The sequence below is a fragment of the Achroia grisella genome, unplaced genomic scaffold, assembly GCF_030625045.1.
Source record: "Achroia grisella isolate CSIRO2021 unplaced genomic scaffold, CSIRO_AGI_Agris_v1 utg3071, whole genome shotgun sequence".
In the NCBI taxonomy this organism is placed as follows: Eukaryota; Metazoa; Arthropoda; class Insecta; order Lepidoptera; family Pyralidae; genus Achroia; species Achroia grisella.
In genome coordinates this window covers 825897-847617 of record NW_026712790.1, presented here as the reverse complement: position 1 = coordinate 847617, position 21721 = coordinate 825897, and the positions used below count along the sequence as shown (strand labels likewise).

Below are 21721 nucleotides of genomic sequence, written 5' to 3'. Positions count from 1 at the left end.
ATGCCTAAAATTTGTTTTTTTAATAATTATTCTTTGTGATGCTTTTCAAACATATATATATATATATATATATCTTTTGTTCTTGCAATAAATAATAATAATTATTATTATTACGTTTCAATAAATAAAATTGTTAGCAATCGTTATTGTAACTGAATTTACGTAATCTATGTTATGTCAACTACTTCGCATTTCATTATCTGTTTCCATGAAATTGAAACATGTTTTAGTGAAAGCAATTAAACGCGTAATGTATTTGATTGGTTTTTGATTATGGCCGCCGATTGAATTGTCTTCATTCGTGGCAATAATTTAATAGTACATGCTAGTGGTCACTACACAACAAGCTCAGAGTCATTCAGAGGCCAATGGAGAGAGCTATGCTCGGAGTTTATTTAGGTGATCGAATCAGAAATGACGAGATCCGCAGAAGAACCAGAGTGACCGACATAGCCCGGAGAATTACGACACTGAAGTGGCAATGGTCAAGGCACATAGCTCGTAGGACAGATGGCCGTTGGGGCAATAAAGTCCTCGAGTGACGACCACGGACCGGAAGACGCAGCGTGGGAAGACCTCCAGCAAGGTGGACTGACGATATGGTCTAGATCGCGGGAAGGCGATGGATGCGAGCAGCGCAGGACCCATCGTCGTGGAGATCTTGGGGGAAGCCTATGTCCAGCAGTGGACATATTTCGGGCTGAGATGATATGGGGTCACTATACTATTCCTAAATTTAAGTGTTATGACTATATTAAAACTAGCTGTACTCGTGAATTCGTCCGCGTGGAATTTAACTTTATTTTTCTAAAATAAAAGTAGCCTAAGTCACTCCTTATTATATCAGCTACCTGCCAAAAAAAGATTAGCCGGAACAAACTGACAAACAGACAGACAAAAATAAAAAAATAAAAAAATTGGTATATGTACCGTATTTATATTCATATGCATGTAGTAAAAAACGGTTATTTCAATATTACAAACAGACACTCCAATTTTATTTATATGTATAGATGAGGTAGAGTTTCATGAAGGGAAGTAAAGAACAGAATCTTCTCGGCTTATACTATATGCCGATCTTAAGAGTATTTCCTACATGAAATCATGTTATGATAATTACAATTTTTTTTAATTTGAATTAAATATACATATATGTATTTTTAAATTTATAATATTACCATTATATGCAGTTTTGATTGACAGACAAAGAAAATGTAATTGCTAAAGACATGATGTAATTTTAAGAAAGAAGAAAAAATAATTTCTTTTTTTTTCTTTCTGATAGATATTGATCTGTTAGATATATAGGACAACGTCAAGTACTGAAGAAAAATAAGGAAAACTGACCTCATCAAAATGTGGGGTACATAGCTAGGATATAGAGCTAAGAGAGAGAAACTTACAGTTTTACTACACTGCCATCTGCACTAAATTATTGTGAAGCTACTAAGTGCACGTGTAAATACACGTGAGATGTCATATCTTGAGTAGTGCTATACGCTCGTAAACTGGCTCGAGTCACCGCGCGCCCTCGGCAGCGTATCGCAGGTGCATCGTTACTCGTGTATCAAAGTTGCTATATGGTCCAAATAGGTCAAATAATGTATATTTATGTCGTTACAAATTAAGGCAATATGTATATAACCTATTTAAAAAATATTTGATTACTAGCTGACCCGACATTGATTTGTCGAATAAAAAAAAAAGTTTGTACAAAAAATAAAAAAAATATTGGGATGTGTAGTATATTACACCTTACCACTAAGAGGTATAAAAAATAGTTTATATTCTATTCTCAGACCTAGATTATTCAGTATACACATAAAATTTGATAAGAATTGGTCGTTTCGGAGGAGTTTTGTTAATAAATCTATGATAAGATAATTTTATATATTAGGAAAGAGACAGCGGGCATGATATGTAATAAACAAATATATTAATCTTTTGTTTGTTCATCATAACTTTACGACTGACAGATTTTTAATTCATTATTTATTAGCAATGTTATATTATAAATTAACATTTAAGACACTTTTTATCGAAATTGAAATGGCAAAGGTCGCAGAATATAGCTAGTTCTAAAAAACGCTACGACAATATTCGTAGGCTAAGCTACGACTTCACGTAGCTAATTTTCGTAGACCCGCTACGACATCGTAGAAGTGCTACGAAACTTATGCATTTAAACATCGCATATAGATACATACAAGTTGTGCAATTTCTATAAATATTTACTGAATGTTTCTATAATTTATTGCATAGTGTTTGTCGATAGACAATAGTCTCCGTCAGCGTACGAGTATACTCCGAGAATACAAACGGTTACACAACACGTGCTCGAGAATGTAGAGGAGTTAGCAGTATGCAGAAGTATTTGGGAGACATGAGCGGTACATTATTGAGTGTGGGCTGAGCGTAGTCGGTCGATACTCAACTAACGGGAGTCGTCTCACCTGCGGCCGTATATTTATCATGCGGCAGCCTCGTTCAAAATTAATACGACTCTACCGCAACTCGTGTGGCGTCGCCTCGCGCCCGTCTCATCTCTGGTTGTTTGCTGTCACTGCGATTTTACAACCTTCCGTGATAATGGAGATGAATGGATGTTATCACATGCGAATATTAACAACTGCATATCTGAACTTGTAATACATAATTACAAGGCAAGTAACTTTGCAGTACGTGTGTTTATAATATTACTAGTTTACTCAGCAAACTTAATGACATGTAAATAATATCGCTATTAAAAATAGGAGTTCACGCTAGAAGAGTGATTTAGAAACCATAAAAAAAATTAACAAAATTTAAAAAAAGTTGAGGTGGGCCACCCTTATTGGTTAGAGGTATAAAAAATAGATGAAAATCTATTCAAAGGCGTATTCTAGTATATATCTTTAAATTAATTCGTTTCGGAGAAGTATGGCAGCTAACACTGTGACACTAGAATATGTATAGAAGATATATTTTGTACTGTACGAGCTAGCATCGCACATTATTTCGCAACATTAACATTTTATTTTACATTTCACATTTCATTTAAAATCAGTTCGCATTCGGTCATAAAGGACGCCGCGCGTACTCATTACAATCATTAATCAGTTATATTTTAAGTTTCAACATACAGTTTTAATCAAGTTTCTATCAGTATCATTTATCAGTTTCACCTATCAGAATCTTTATAGTTTCGGTACAACCCGAGCATCTACCGTAGACTATAAAATGAAAGGTCTGACAAAACGCGAGGACACTAACTAAAGAAACTTTTTACCTTTTGACATTTAGATCTTGATGATCCGGGTAGCATGTTGTCGCAAAAGAAGGGATCACGTGTAGAATTTGAATGACATTAATCAGCATTGTTGCAAACTGTTTGCATATTTTTATATGTTTATTTTTCTATCAATTTTGAATGTATTTTCTTTATAGAATTGTCATATATTTTTATTGTCACTTTTTGTCTTACAACAATTTGTACACGTATCTTCATTATAAGTATTTACCATTTTCTATCCATTGTTTGATTTACATCACACATACAGTCCACTCATTCTATCGCCCACATTTTGATCCTATATCGGTAGAATTCCAACATTTACATCAATCAGCATCTTAATTTGCTTTGATATTTATATACAGTTTTCTATCAGAATATATTTTACTTTTTATTTTATTTATTTTAGGTAATCAACAGCTTATACAATTTATAGACAATATATAGTATTACATAGTTAGTAAAGCCAATAACAGATACTTCATTAATTTATCTTTAATATTAATGTTATATTTAAATTGGTTATTTATATATAATTTATTTACATCAGAATGCACCAATTATGAACATCTTTCAATGTAATATTATGGAATGCAATAAATATTGAAACATTTCCCGCCAATAACATATGGTACCCCTTGAACAGCGATCCACTGCCCGTCGAGTACGAATAAACCAAAAACCTGACCAAGCCATATCAATCCGGCTCGAAGGACCATGTAGAAAATCGAAGTTCTGGAGATCAGGACCGTTTGTACTTATTGAATGAAATACAGTTATGAGGTTACAACTGTACATATATTGATCTAAGCGTGCATATAAAAATATGCACGCTTAGATCAATATAATATAATAGGTATGACAAAAAAATCTTAATAGCGTGTTTTAGAAATATGTATGGAAAAATAAAGCGCCATCTAGTTGTACTAGTATAAAACTATTTCGACTCGAACATTGCGTATTGAATGTAATTCAGAAAATGCAAGGTAGTCGGGACAAATTCAACGAGGCCCAAAACGAGAGCCAATACTATTGCAAAACGAACCATCCAGATTTATGTGGAATTTTCAAAGATATTCGGTGACATTGAAAAAAAGCACACGAATTGAGAATGTCCCATCGTTTCGTTGGATCCGTTTTTTAAGTCTGTCAGAAATAAAATGTAGATTAGCCGGGCGGCCGTCATTTTCAGCAGCTGATTTAGTGCGACGCGAGTTGGCTCCACTCCACTCGGGCTGTTGAACGCTATTCAAATATCACCTAACAAATGGCCAAATATCCGAATTGGGAGCAAATAAAAATATGCTGGCGTCATATCCAAATCTATCGTAGATCCAATTGAACCATCGAATATGGACATCCATCGAGCTTAAATAAAACAAACATACGCCATAACTCAATTTATTTATTTAACACCATTTCGTTTAATAATATTTGATTTATTTGTATATTTTATGGTTACTGCAGTATCACTATTCCATTACCTTATCTATACATATAAATTACAATGTTACTTAAGTTAAGTTTTATGTTATAAACTAGATTTTGCCTGTCGTTCGCGTTAATTTATCCCCTTAGGGGTGGAATTTATCAAAATCCTTTCTTAGGGAATGCCTACGTCATAGTAGCTTTATGCATGCAAAGTCTCAGCCAGATCGGTTTAAAATTGACAAAGTTTCATACAAACTTTCAACCCCTATTTTATCCCCTTGGGGGTAGAATTAATCAAAATCCTTTCTTAGCGGATGCCTACGTCATAACATCTACCTGCATGCCAAATTTCAGCCCGATCCGTCCAGTGGTTTGGGCTGTGCGTTGATAGATCACTATGTCAGTCACCTATATATATATATATATAGATGTTATTCTATTCTATTCTATTATTCGAATTTGAATTAGAATTCAAAAATCATTTATTCATGTAGAACATTTTAGCCGCATATGAACGTCAATTTTTTTAAATTATAATTTCAATTTTTCCCCACCGTCCAGTTCGGTATATAGATCCAATTGAGAAGAACTTGCAAACTCAATTGAATTACTTTTTTTTTAAGCCAGTTTATTTACAATGTATATTTATATAGGTGTCTATGTATAACATTAAATGAAAATCCAGTGCTTGAACAACTATTGCCATGCTCGTTCGTCATTTTAGTAATCGTTTAGTGAGTAATAGGCTTTGCTCAGTAAATATGATTTAACTTATTGTAAATTTTTTTACCTATACCTACCCATAAAAGACTTTTTCTAAACGATACTTGGGGAAAGTCAGTTTGTTTTTAAATTTACTATTAATATTATGAATATTGCTGATTTTTGGAAATAATTCAAGATTTTTGTAATGTCTGTTTGTAATTTGAAAACCGTTTTTTACTACATGCATATGAATATAAATACATGATCCTTACAATTAAATATTGTAATATAACTGATATTACATAGTATCGAGAACCTAAAAACTGTTAATTTACAGATATATGAATAGAATAGAATAGAAAATAATTTATACATATAAACTTCATTTAAGCACATTTGAATAGTAAACAATTTTTTCTAAATCTACCGCTTATTCGGAAAGCTGTCTCATCACAAGAAGAATAAGCAAGAAACTTGCATGTTGCTCTGTTAAACAATCTTTGTAAGTTCACATTTTACAAGTCGAAACGTGTGAATACAAACTACCAACCAGCACTAATTTATTTATGCTCAAATATAAAAACACAATAAGATTAAATCAGTCGTAGTGATAAGAGCAGACCAGTACAAGCAGCACTCGTTCACGAGTATGACGGATGAGCCAGCCATCACTTGACTTCCTATATTTTCCACTATGATTTCCTTATACTCCGCCCGTTCACGGCAGCGACACGAACCTTTCCATCTAGGTTGATTTCCACTGGCACTCTCAGAGAGACGGTGGCTTAACATTGCAAACAATCAGTGGAAATTGAAAACTAACAGAATGGCGGCTGTGTTGAGTGAAGCCAATACCGTAAAAAAGCAAAACAAACACCTAAACAAATGTATAGTTAAGGCAAACGAATTGACTGAGCGAGAAACGTAGTACTGTATAACTTAACAATAATAAAATGAACTCTTTTATACTTGCAGCAAAATTTCAAATAAAAACTAACATTTATATAATTATAATAAGTGTGGAGTAAACCAGCAAAAGCTGAGAAAATAAATAAGTAAAGAATAATAATAATAATTGGTGATATACGCCCGTCCTTGTGATCACTATAAAATACCCGATATATATATATTGGAAATAATAATAATAATCTCAGGACAATTCACACAGCGCCATCTAGACCCAAGTTAAGCTAGCTAAAGCTTGTGTTATGGGTACTAAACAACTAATACAAATACATAGTTTTTTTCGTATATACATACATATCATACATAGAAAACACCCAGACCGATATAAACAATCATACTCATGAATACAAATGTTTGTGCCGTGCGAGGAATCGAACCCGCGACCATCGGATGTAAAGCGGTGTGTCAGACCGCTAGACCACTGAGGTCGTATTTATATAATAAATATAAAAACATCACTAGAAGAGATGAGAGAGAGAGAAGAAGCAAGATATAGAGAGGTAACAATAGGCGGTATTATCTCTAAGTAGTGTTCTCTTAGAGGTCATTAAGATTTATTGATTCATCCTTTAGTAATATACTAGCTTTACTCGCAACTTCGTCCGCGTGAGATTTAACTTTATTTTTCTAAAATAAAGATAGCCTAAGTTACTTTTTATTACATCAGTTATTTGCCAATAAAAGTCCCGTCAAAATCCAGCCATTTCAGAGATTAGCTGGAACATACAGACAGACAGACAAAAATTGTGAAAAATGTTATTTTGGTGTATGTACCTTATATTCATATGCAAGTTGTAAAAAACAGTGATGTCAATATTACAAACAGACACTCCAATTTTATTTATATGTATAGGTTTCAATTTCCGTTCTGTATTTGTTGCAATACAGAGTATAAATAAAATAATACTATAATATTAAAAATCTTCAATGACGATTACGTTTAACCTACAGATTATCTATACATATAAATAAAATTGGAGTGTCTGTTTGTAATATTGAAGTAACCGATTTTTACTACATGCATATGAATATAAACACGGTACATACACCGAAATAACATTTTTTACATTTTTTGCCTGTCTGTCTGTTTATTCCGGCTAATCTCTGAAATGGCTGGACCGATTTTGACGGGACTTTTGGTAAGTAGCTGACGTAATAAGAAGTAACTTAGGCTACTTTTATTTTAGAAAAATAAAGCTCAATTCCACGCGGACGAAGTCGCGTGAACAGCTAGTAGATATATGAATTATATATCAACAACCCTTTACGTTTAATTCTCGTAAAATAAATTCGTATTTTTAGTAAATGAAAACGCAATGTACAGTATAATTACTTTTAAATTGCTGCAGTAAATGAAATCAGATTGATGTTCGGACAGCATTGGATATAATCCAACCGCGGAGGGACGCTTTGAGGCGAAACATTGAAGAGAACCCGTGTGCTGTAGACTAGCAAATACAGGTGGAGCTAGTAAATTATCACTACGACTGAAATAGAAATAGAAATAATATTTATTCAAATAAACTTAATATAAGCACTTTTGAATAGTCAAGTTTTATTATTTATATATTCAGAATGCAGATTCATCACAAGAGGAATAAGCAAGAAACTTGTGTGTTGCTCTTTTGAATAAATATTGTTTTAATTAGATTTATATTAACAACGATTAGGCATGTGACAATTAACATAGAAATCACTACGCACTTAATCTCCTTTCAATCAGAAAACATTGTCAGCGCTATGAATTTTAAGTTAGATATTTTCTACAAAAACATTATTATCATTTACAAATACAGGTTGATCATAATAAATAAGTTCTGGTTGGTAGTTTGTATTCACACGTTTCGATTTGTAAATGTAACCTTACAAGGATTATTTAAAAGAGCAACACACAAGTTTCTTGCTCGTTCTTCTTGTGATGAGACAGCTTTCCGAACGATATATATTAAGAAAATGTTATGACTATTCAATATTGTTTTTATTAAGTTTATTTGGATAAAGGATTTCTTCATTCTATTCTATTCTTTACACACATCATGGCTATAGTGTCAACGCTGGTTAATTCTAGCAATCATTGACTGATATTGATTTGTATAGGCGATGAACTCAATCTACTTTATAGTTTAACACATGTTGGATCAATATATTTATGTATTAAACATATTTATGTATTATGTATATATTATTTATATATATAAATATTTATATATTTATATTGTATTTATATCTACAGTGTACAGTTTATCCCATGTAGAGTTGGCTTCCTCTTCATCATTGCGATACATAAAGCCACCTCCTCAAAAATGTATTTCATGTATTCTATGTGTTTGTGATTGTTGAATAAAGCATTTATCTATATATCTATCTATCTATATCTACCCCATTGTGTTTTATAATCACATTAGATAATAAAACACAATGGGGTCCACAAATTCAAAATCTTGCAGCGAAACTGAGTTCAGCAGCTTTTGCCGTGCGTAAGGTTAGACAGTACACTGATACTGATACTGCTAGATTAGTCTATTTTAGTAATTTTCATAGTTTACTCTCTTATGGAATATTATTATGGGGAAAAGCGGCAGATATTAAAAATATATTCATATTACAAAAACGTGCCGTTCGAGCGATCTACTGTATGAAGAGTCGTGACTCATTAAGAGAGAAATTCAAAGAGGCAAATATTCTCACCGTTGCTTCTCAATTTATATATTCAAATATCCTATATGTTCATGAAAATTTTGACTTATTTCCAAAAAAGAGCAATATTCATAATATTAATACTAGATTTAAATACAAACTTGCTGTCCCCAAGTATCGTTTAGAAAAGTCAATGGGTCTTTTATGGGAATAGATATAAATTTTTACAATAAAATACCAAAGGATTACTTGAATGACGAGCGTGCAAGGCAATAGTTTTCATGTTTCATTTAATGTTAGACATAGACACCTATATAAATACCTATGCATTGTAAATAAACTGGATTTTAAAAAAAAAGTAATTCAATTGAGTTTCTTGCCAGTTCTTCTCAATTGGATCTATATACCGAACTGGACGGTAGGGAAAAATTATAATGTAAAAACTTGACGTTCATAAGCGGCTAAAATGGCCTACATGAATAAATGATTTTTGAATTTGAATTTGAATTTATATATATTGTGTGCTGTATTGTAGCAGCAGCAGGAAAGGAGGTGATGAAATGATGAGTCCAGTGATGACTATTTACATTATGTATATTGATGAAATATTTACAACTAGCTAGGGGCGTGTGCCCCTGCTTCGCACGGGTGTACACGTATTATACAATTAAACCTTCCTCTTGAATCTCTCTATCTATTAAAAGAAACCGCTTCAAAATCCGTTGCGTAGTTTTAAAGATTTAAGCATACATAGGGATGGACAGACAGCGACAGCGACTTTGTTTTATACTATACTGGCTGTCCCAGCAAACGTTGCTTTGCCATTTTAATTATTAATTAATAACGCTATAAAAAATAGGGGTTGATGATAGAAGGGTGAATATTTAGGATTGTATGTATTTTTGTATGTTGTATCATAAAAAAATAAAAAATAAAAATTTGTCGAAAAAAAAAATTTTTTTTGGGTTGGACTACCCCTAACATTTAGGGGGATGAAAATAGATGTTGGCCGATTCTCAGACCTACTCAATACGCTCACAAAATTTCATGAGAATCGGTCAAGCCGTTTCGGAGGAGTATGGGAACGAAAACTGTGACACGAGAATTTTATATATAAGATAGTGATGGATGCATATACAAAAAAGCATCTGTCTCGAATGACAGATTTGTTATTTCCTCTCAACGTCGTAACTAGGCAACGGTGTGGCCGCGAGATAATTAAATCGCGGTATCCAAATATAACATACGTGAATGAATAATTAATAAATTAATTGTTCCATTATCCATATTGTTTCCTGCAACTTTCTCTGCGCAATGCCTTCATCTGACGACCTCAGTGGTCTAGCGGTTTAGCACACCGCTTTACTTCCGCCGCGGGTTCGATTCCTTGTATTCATGAGTATAATTGTTTGTAGCGGTCTGGGTGTTTTCTATGCATTTACATTTTTTTTTGCGGACTACGTTAACGCTGTTTGCCGCAGTTGGCCTTGGAGCGAGTGCAGATGGCACTTCAAAACCGCGGAAGGACTTATGTCTCGGCTAAAGGCCAACTCCCGCCTGACGGCTACTTTAGTCTGAGACTTTAGTCTAATTTATCAAATATTCGTGTCAGTTATCTAGTACTCATAACACAAGCTTTAACTAGCTTAACTTGGGTCTAGATGGCGCTGTGTGAATTGTCCTGAGATTATTATTATTATCTACCAATTCCGATATTATTCTAAACCTCATCTGCATTTCAGTTAGTCTAATAACCGTAGTATGACCCTCGTCAGTGATCAGTGATTACACCATGTTTATTAGATTAAAAAGCTTCACAGTACCCAGATAAAATTATTCTAAATGTTTGCTAATTACAGTGATCCATTAGAGAGTGGAGTCGTTTGAAGTGGCCGCTACAGATGACAAGTGACTTCCTGCGAGTTGGCTTGTCTCGTCATCATGTAATTAGATTCAAGGGAGTGGGAGACTGGAGGTGAGCCGGTACCAAGTCGACGCATTCAGAGAGAGGCTCTTGATTAATCTCGCCGGTAAATCCGAGCCTCGTTTAATTAAAATGGGATTATCTTGAGGTTGCAGGCGAAACGTGCGCCCTACTCAAGAGTTATTGATCCAGGAAATACTTCTATGGGCCTAGCTCCTTGGCTGTCTCAAACACGCAACTAAATTTTAAGGACATAGTGATAAATATGTGTCATGTATGTAATTTTTTATCATTACATAGTATAAAACAAAGTCGCTGTCGTTGTCCGTCCCTATTTATGCAGACATATTTTTTTTATAGATAGAGTGATACAAGTCCCGGGGTGAGTAGTTTTTTTTTTAAATTTTTTAATATTAGTCTTTTTTTAATATTATTTATTATATTTCTTTAATTTCCACTTTTGTACAACTCCAGCCGAGATGTTACAATTTGCCTAACAGTGACACCGAGGCAGACCTTATCCGTCTGGTCCAGAACCACCGCTGGCCGGCCGGGTGAGTTGACAACATGCAGTGTCACCTATCTTTATTAGGAGCCAGTTACATTTACTAATATGCATATACAATTATATAAATCTTACACTACTACTAATTTCACAGTTTTCATTACATTGTGTTGTATTGTTAGGGGCGAGTAGTTAGTATCCTTATAAAAGTAATATCAGATGTGATAATATTAAATATCTACATTATGGTGAAAGTGACATTTTATTGTACAAGTGCATGGTTGGTTTGCTATCGTAGTATCGCCATTTTATATTTAATACAACTTTTATATTTTCTAACTCAATGCAGTTTATCTTAAAGAAAAAGTCTATCTTTCTTTTTCTTTTATAAAAATAATCAAATGTTGCATATAACTTATTTATTAACAAAACCAAACGTGACTAAAATTGTTGATATAACTCATTACATACAACAAAGTCGCTGTCGCTGTCTGTCCCTAATCTTTAAAACTACGCAATGGATTTTGAAGCGGTTCTTTTAATAAATAGAGTGATTCAAGAGGAAGGTTTATATGTACAATACATGTACACCCGTGCGAAGCCGGGGTTAGTAGCTAGCATAATATATGGAAATAGAATAAATAAATATTTGTTGTATTATATGACTTACTTGTGTTTAAATCTGCAACGCACCAAAAGTCTCATTATCAATTTAGTAGTTCAAAAATGAAACACGATATTTCAATCCAATGACACTATGATAACTTTCAAGTTTTATATTTCAATCTTAGCAATTAATTCTCAAGGTCTCGACCTTACTCGTATCTACCAACCGTCGACTTGTGGCTTCGAACTTGTAAATTTGAAATGAAGGTAGACCGTTTAAGATTTTGGCTATGCTAATTTATTCAACGAGCGTCCCATAATAAGATCTGTAGTATCTTATCCGTTGGTTTTAAAAGCCTAATGCGAGGCAGCGGGCAAATCATTCAGCGACTCGACTGTGCCCCGCAAAATGAAGAAATCACGACATGCTCAAGTTAGGCTCAGCAACAAACGTTCGGAGCCGTTTAGCCGCCACTTTTCTCCGTTACTTATACATTTCCCGGCGGGCCTGATGCTCTCCCTCGGCTAATAACTCGTATATAGGGGCTTCCTGTCCCGCCCGCGCTTCCTTACCCTCCAAATTGAGTTTCGCTGAGTGATTTAGAACAAAAACTAGTGATGGGCGAGAGCGGTACTCGTATATTTCAATAGCCATCTAATGAGAGCTAATGTCTGGTTCGTACGAGTCAGTACGCGTTGGTTGTATTGATTTCGATTTTGTATGTGTTTGCTAGGAGTAATTAATTTTGGATGTGTTTGCTTTATTCAATAACTGCTATTAATTTTTGCCACTTACTTTGTGGTATAAAATAATTTTGTACTATGCTTTGTCGCGCAAGGAAACGACTTGTTAACAATAAATCTACACATATAAATAAAATTGGAATGTCTGTTTGTAATATTGAAATAACCGTTTTTTACTACATGCATATGAATATAATACGGTACATGCATCAAAATAACATTTTAAAATTTTTATCTGTCTGTTTGTCTTGTCTTTTTATCTGTCTGTTTGTTCCGGCTAATCTCTGAAATGGCTGGACCGATTTTAACGGGACTGTTGTTGGCAGGTAGCTGATGTAATAAGGCGCCTAAGTTACTTAGGCTAGTTTTATTTTAGAAAAATAAAGTTAAACTCCACGCGGACGAAGTTGCGGGAACAGCTAGTAGATATATAAATTATATATCAACCACTCTTTACGTTTAATTCTCGGATAATACATTCGTATGTTTAGTAAATGAAAACGCATAATATAAGTGTTGCAATTCAGTCAGCCCTCAGTTATTGTAAAGTGTAAAAGTCAAAGTCAATGACATTTTTTTTTTGGTTCGGTTTCTCCCTTTATAGGGAAAGGCAAAAGGACTCAGCCCATACAGCCATTGTCTTCAGTAATATTTTCTTATATAATTTTTTTCCCAATAATTGTCTTCAGAAGTTACAAATCTTGAAAAGTTGATATAACGTACTCAAAAATGGGTTTGTAAGTTTCTGGGTTCTTCAATAGATTCTGGATGGAGCGCGGGATTTCCATTTTATCATATATATAGTCAATGTCATTCTAATATATAATATTCTAATGTCATCGTAATATATAAGTGACATACATCCAAAAAGTGTGTACATATAACAATAAGTAAAAAAAAAATTTGAATAGAATAGAATAATCCTAGTAAGTCCACATTTACAAGTCGAAACGTGTGATTACAAACCACCAACTAGCACTAATTTATTTGGGTCAAACATAAATACACAATAAGATTAAATTAGTCGTAGTGATAAGAGCAGACCAGTCCCTACAAGCAGCACTCGTTCACGAGTATGACGGATGAGCCAGCCATCACTGCGCTCGACCATATTTTAGGGAGCCCAATGACCTATTCCTATTCGTTTAATGAATTAATCATTTCATCATCATCATCATCATCGCAGCCCGGAAGACGTCCACTGCTGGACATAGGCCTCCCCCAAAGATCTCCACGACGATCGGTCCTGCGCTGCTCGCATCCAATGCCTTCCCGCGATCTTGACCAGATCGTCGGTCCACCGAATTAATCATTTGTATTAGATAAATTCCAAATTTATCCATTTTAAAATTTGATTCTCAAAATAGGAGTAACATAGCGTGTACTGCAGGTAGAGGGATGCCTCTGGATGGTAAGACAGTAAGTAATAGATGTGTCAGGTTACCGGTTCTCTTCTCGGGGTCCCGGAAGAGCAGATCCGCGAGTCTGGCAGGCGGCGAGCGGCCCTTGGAGTTGAGCGCGACGGCCGCCAGCCGGAATCGAACCTCCCACTCCAGACCGCGCACCGTCCACGACGGCTCCGACGACGGCAGCCGAGCCCTGCACACACATATCAAATTTGACCTACCAATTACACAACATTTTGTTAGTATACTTATTAGGTAAAGATGTACCAACTTATAACAACTTTTAGTCTATTGTCTAAATATAATAAAATAATGATTTTACTTACATTAGATTTAAAATAAATTACTAACAAATATATATATATAAATAACATAAATAACATAAATAAAATTGGAGTGTCTGTTTGTAATATTGAAATAACCGTTTTTTACTACATGCATATGAATATAAATATGGTACGTATACCAAAATAACATGTTTTACATTTTTTGTCTGTCTGTCTGTTCGTTCCGGCTAATCTCCGTAATGGCTGGATCGATTTTAACTGAACTTTTTTGGCAGGTAGGTGATGTAATAAGGAGTAACTTAGCTACTTTCCTTTTAATAAAGTTAAATTCCACGCGGACGAAGTCACGTGTACAGCTAGTAAGTATAATATATTAATAGTATGTAACACGAACATTTATAAGTAACTTTGTCGTAACCTTCAAACATACTTCAATTATAAGTAAAGTACCTGTTACCAGGCGAACAGCGTAGGAAGTGGATAACCTGCTATTTTAGAACGACGTAGATTTGTTTGATTTATGAGTTTTTAAGCTTTATGAAGGGCAATAAATTATATTCCACTTCTGTATTGTTTCTTTTCGCTTTTGTAATTTAGAATTCCCTTCTAAATAGAATGGATACATGTGTAGGTGTATAAACTTAATAAAAAACGTAGTCGTATGAAAAAAAAATGCTATATTCTGAGCAAAAATGAAGAAATAAATAAATGCGATCAGCAAAGGAAACCAAAATGTTTATGTAATGTCGTATGAAAAAAATGCTATATTCAGAGTAAAAAGGAAGAAATAAATAAATGCGATCAGCAAAGGAAATAAAAATATTTATGTAATGTCGTATGAAAGAAATCTATATTCAGAGCAAAAATGAAGAAATAAATAAATGCAACGATTTTTTATGTAATGTCAATTTATTGACAAAAATCGTTAAGGAAATAAAAATATTTATGTAATGTCGTATTCTCAAATATTCTACATGATCACAAAAATCTTTACCAGTTTCCAAAAAACAGCACTATTCATAATATTAATACTAGATTTAAAGACAAACTTGCTGTCCCCAAGTATCGTTTAGAAAAAATCAATAGGTCTTTTATGGGAATAGGTATAAAAATTTACAATAAGATACCAAAGGATATATTGGAATTACCCTTAAATAAATTCAAAACATCTGTTAAATCATATTTACTGAGCAAAGCCTTATTTTATTACTCACTAAACGATTAGTTTAATGACGAGCGTGCATGGCAATAGTTGTTCATGCACTGGATTTTAATTTAATATTAGACTGAGACACTGATATAAATATGCATTGTAAATAAACTGGTTTTAAAAAAAAGTTGTTCAACTGAGTTTCTTGCCAGTTCTTCTCAATTGGATCTATATACTGAACTCAACAGTAGGGAAAAATTGTAATATAAATAAATGATTTTTGAATTTTGAATATTACTCCGAAAAACTGGATCCTTGAATAGAATGCATTCAGGGTCGAGTTTTTCTATCACGACACCTAAAACAAAATGTTCATATTTTAATACTTTCTCTATCACGACGTTATAAACTGTATTGTGTTTGTCTGAACCGTCGCTTCCCCTTGTAAATATTCTTACAATATATGTTGAAGGTAGTGAGTGACTTTTAATTAAATAAAGGAACTATATCGCTATACCTAAAACAAAATGTAAATATTTTCCAAACGTGATACATTTTAATGGAGCTCTGGAGGGTTGCGGCTGCGTACAATTTTCACTCGACAATAGCATAGAAATAAAAATTACGTAAATGACAGAGCATTCCGGGGGGATTACGTCGTGCGACGCGGATGTCACCGGGCGGATGTGACGTCATAGATGTAAAATTAATACCACTGAGTTACGTTTATTAAGCTCTAATAATAGCCGATGTATACAAATCAACCAAATCAAATCAAAACATCTTTATTCATTCAATAGACCTACTATTACAGACTTTTATGATGTGTCAAATTCAAAATCAAATTCAAAATTCATTTATTCATGTAGGACATTTTAAATCATTATAAATAAAGAAACCGGAAGATTAAATTAGTTGCATTAAATTATGATAATAAATTAATAACTGTAGTTATTTATTCATGTAGGACATTTTAACCGCTTATGAACGTCAAATTTTTTATATTATTATTTTTTCTTATTATTTTTTTAAATCATTGATTAATGACTATCGGTATGATGACGTAGTACAGTAATTTTATTTCATTAAACATTAATTGTACCTACAATTTGAAATTTTGCACACCTCTTACGAGGTTAATGTACGGATCTCAACAACATTGTTAACACCTTATTGTTTTCCTACATTTGGCAAATAAAGTATTATTATTATTTTTTCTATACCGTCCAGTTCAGTATATAAATTCAATTGAGAAGAACTGGCAAGAAACTCCATTGAATTACTTTTTTTTGAAAGCCAGTTTTATTAACAATGTATATTCATATAGAACGTAAAATTTTTTATATTATAATTTTTCCCTACGGTTCAATTCAGTATATAGATTTCAATCGAGAAGAACTGGCAAGAAACTCCATTGAATTACTTTTTTTTTTTTGTGTAAACCCAGTAGACGAATTCAAACCCAGTTCCTATATTAAACAATTTTTGACGACAACATATTTACAATGTATATTTATATAGGTGTCTATGTCTAATATTAAATGAAAATATATATGACATGAAAATATGTATGACAGCCTCGGTGGTCTAGTGGTTTAGCACACCGCTTTACTATCCGATGGTCCTCTTATTAATTGTTTAACCAGATGGTTCGATTCTTCGTATGGTACGTTTGTACCATACGAAGAATCGAATTCTATTCTATTCTATTCTATTATTATTTTTTCTTATTATTTTTTCATTGATTAATGACTAGCGGTATGATGACGTAGTACAGTAATTTTATTTCATTAAACATTAATTGTACCTACAATTTGAAATTTTGTCTAATTCTAATCACCTGACGTACAAACGAATGTTTATTCGTTTGTACGTCAGATTAGAATTAACCAGGATATCACTTTGGTGATGGTTTTGATGATGAAAAAGAGATGGATGGACTGTGTGAAAGATGATATGGTGAGAAAGGAAGTAAATAACGAGATGACTGCGAACAGAGATGAATGGAAGAGAAAAACATATTACTACGACCACAAATAAAATGGGATAAGGAAGAAGCAGGTGATAATGATGCGTTGATGGTGCTGATCAGCCATAGGTCTGTTTGGCATTTCATTAAAAAAAATTAGATATTCGATTCTCTTTTTTTAAGGTGGTTAAAAATATCGGCTTCATATTTAGTGTCTCGAGACTAGATAACTCGCCTTTGTGACGTCGTCAGAGACGAGCCGCCGCGATACACCGCCAGATTAGAGATGTGCTAACTCGTAATAAACACGACTCGAGTTAACTCGAGTTGAAATTCAAGTAACTCGAGTTAACTCGGATTAACTCGAGTTACCTGGAAGAATTTTTTTTTAATTTTTCGAACTATTCCAATATTGGCTGCAGCTAATCTTGACAGCTTCACCGAACCATAGGGAAGTGGAAATGGCAGTTTAAACCCGTGGAAGGACATATGGAGGACATTCATAGTTGCAGGTAAACTCTTCTTATTTGAGTGTTTTTTTTATAATGATAATAATATATTTATTTGTCAGAATTGGATTACACAATTACTATTTGTACGCTGGAAATGGTGGAAATTATATCTTATATATAAAATTCTCGTGTCACAGTTTTCGTTCCCATACTCCTCCGAAACGGCTTGACCGATTCTCATGAAATTTTGTGAGCATATTGAGTAGGTCTGAGAATCGGCCAACATCTATTTTTCATCCCCCTAAATGTTAGGGGTAGTCCACCCCTAATTTTTTTTTATTTTAAGGCAAAACAACGTTTGACGGGTCAGCTAGTATAATATAAGTTTCATCGTATTCTGCTGTTTCCAGAGTACAAATAATAATTCTGTAATCAAAGCATTATAAATTCTAAACATTAGTCATAAATCATAACTTCTTACATTAAAAATATTATTTCTTTTTAAAGTAAGAAGTTTCTTTAAAAACAAATAATGTTTAGAAAAAAATAACATTTCATTAATTGTCAATAGTTTCAATAACGAGCTGGTATTTCCTACATATTTGAAATGAATCCGAGCATTTCTTATATTTTACACGTCCACTCACTGGGAATCTGGCAATTCTAAAATATCCCAAACAAGGTGTTTTTAAGACACGGCGTTTCGAGTGAAAATAGTATGATGTGATATGATAGAAAAACTTGCGGTATGTAATGGCGGGAGTACATACTAAGAGACCAATCCAATGACCGAATCACGCTCTCGCTTTTTCACTAACCTTCTTTCATTTCTAACTCGAGTTGGGAGAATTCAACTCGCGTCAACTCGAGTCAACTCGAATTTAGCACAACTCGAGTTAATTCGAATTTAGCACAACTCGAAACTCGAATTTAGCACAACACGAGTTAAGTTGAATTTAGCACAACTCGAGCTAACTCGAATTTAGCACAACACGACAACACGAGTTAAGTTGAATTTAGCACAACTCGAGCTGAATTTAGCACAACACGAGTTAAGTTGAATTTAGCACAACTCGAATGAACTCGAGTTTAGCACAACTCGAGTAAACTCGAGTTTAGCACAACTCGAGTTAAGTCGAATTTAGCACAACTCGAATGAACTCGAATTTAGCACAACTCGAGTTGTCTCGATTTTAGCAGAACTCGACTTTAGCACAACTCGAGTAAACTCGAGTTTAGCACAACTCGAGTAAACTCGAGTTTAGCACAACTCAAGTTCTCTCGATTTTAGCAGAACTCGAGTTGTCTCGAATTTATGACAAATCGAGTTGACACATCTCTACACCAGATAAAAATGATGCGCCATTACAGCGAGATAACGCCACTCACTAAACCATAACTGATCGGCGTACCGGTCGCCTCCACGTGGGCCTTCTCTAATATCGCACAAACTATGGTCGCATCCAGGTTACGAGTTCTGTTTATAAGATTATAGGAGTATTTCAAACACGGCCTTGATGGTCTAGCGATTTAGCACACTATCTTACTTCTGATGGTCGCGGGTTCGATTCCTCGCACGATGTAAACATTTGTATTCGTGAGTATGATTGTGATTTGTGGTTTCTATGTATATTATAAACAAAAAAAAGTATCAAAATATTTATATCAGTTGTCTAGTACCTATAACACAAGCTCTGCTTACTGTGGAATTAGATGGCGCTATGTTAATTGTCCAGGGTTATATATTATTATTATTATTAAGTAAATATTATTTGTGTGCTGTTCTAGGTATAGATTAGAATATAATAGAAATAATCTTTATTCTTATAAACTTAATATACGCACTTTTGAATAGTCAAGTTTTTTATTCTACTGCTCATTTGGAATGCAGACTCGTCACAAGATGAATGAGCAAGAAACTTGTGTGTTGCTCTTTTAAATAAATATTGATGTAAGTATATTTACATTAACAAGGATTAGGCATGCGACAATCAACATAGAAACCGCTACGCACTTAATCTCTGTCCAATCAGATAACATTGTCAGCGATATGAATTTTAAGTTAGATATGTTTTACAAAAACATTATTATCATTTATAAATTCTTCAATTTTATAATAAGCTTTTTTACAAAGAAAATATTTTATAAGACATTTGAACGATTTTACTGGCCAATTGGGTACAGACTCTGGCAGTTTTTTGTAAAAGTTGATAGAAATAGCCATACCATCTTGCACATACAACAACGATATGCTCGGTCTCAACAGACAGATGCTATTTCATTCTAACTACTCCCGTACACCGTGTGAAAGAGCAAGATTTATAAATTTTTCATACTTCAATTTCAATCTGAGTGTAGCCGCTGAATACTGTATTGAGATCCCAATTCTATTATTCAATTGTTATTTTCCACCTACTGAAAGAAACCAAACGGAAAGGGTAAAAGCATGGAATTCTCGAATATTCTTCTTTATTATATAGGCTCCGTGGTTGTGCACACCTTACTTACGACGGTCGTGGGTTCTATATCTGGCAGGTTGCATTTGTATTCATAAATATTATTATTCGTATTGGTCTGGGTGTGTAACTGTGCACGGCGCATCTTTATACATATTATTTATGTTTTTTTACACTCTATTGTTTGATATAGAATGATGTTATTAACAAACAGACAGACAGACAAAAATAGTAAAAAAAAATATTTTTGTGTACGTACCGCATTTATATTCATATGCGTGTAGTAAAAAACTGTTATTTCAATATTACAAACTGACACTCCAATTTTATTCATATGTATAGACTAGCTTTTGCCCGCGGCTTCGCTTGCGTTAATTTATCCCCTTAGGGGTGGAATTTATCCTTTGTTAGCGGATGTCTACGTCATAACATCTACCTGCATGCCAAATTTCAGCCCGATCCGTTCAGTGGTTTGGGCTGTGCGTTGATAGATCACTATGTCAGTCACTTTTGAGTTATATACATATATTTAGATTATGTAATTATATTTATTACCAGCATTTAACCGTGACTTCGCTCGCATTAAATCCACTAAATACCTAGATGACGCTGAAGTAGCAAAATGTGTGTATAAAAAGTATTCTATGTTCATTCCAATACATCCTTTATATATATGTATAAATAACGACTGTTTGTTGTTGTCTTTGAAGCAATGAAGTGTTGTATTGCAGTGAACATGGTATGTCGCAGTGAGCCGGGCGGAGGGCGGGGCGGAGGGCGGGCGGGTAGCTATATGTTAATTTATAATTAACTTTGTTTCAGCAAGTTTAATGAGACCCAGATGTTTACACGGATTTTCACTTTGAAGTAGGTGGGGTGCTCATACCTTTCATACAATAATATAATTTGACAACCTCGATGGTCTAGTGGTCTAGAACACCGCTTTACGTCCGACGGTCGCGGGTTCGATTCCTCGCACGGCATAAACATTTGTATTCATGAGTATGACTGTTTGTATCGGTCTGGGTGTTTTCTATGTATAATATGTATGTATTTATGAAAAAAAATTATCTATGTATTTGTATCAGTTGTCTAGTACCCATAACACAAGCTTTAGCTACCTTAACTTGGGTCTAGATGGCGCTGTGTGAATTGTCCTGAGATTTTTATTATATTATTATTACTAGCTGTTCCCGCGACTTCGTCCGCGTG

The 21721-nt window shown here is 33.8% G+C and overlaps 1 protein-coding gene across 1 annotated transcript in view; it reads right to left on the bottom strand.

The window, feature by feature from the left end:
• The window catches only part of LOC131843394 (neural cell adhesion molecule 1-B-like), a 119922-nt gene that overhangs the window by 54467 nt on the left and 43734 nt on the right, over positions 1–21721 (bottom strand). Inside the window, exon 8 of the mRNA XM_059192024.1 lies at positions 14234–14388. Coding sequence (XP_059048007.1) covers positions 14234–14388 — 155 coding nt within the window. The remainder of the gene's footprint in view (positions 1–14233; positions 14389–21721) is intronic.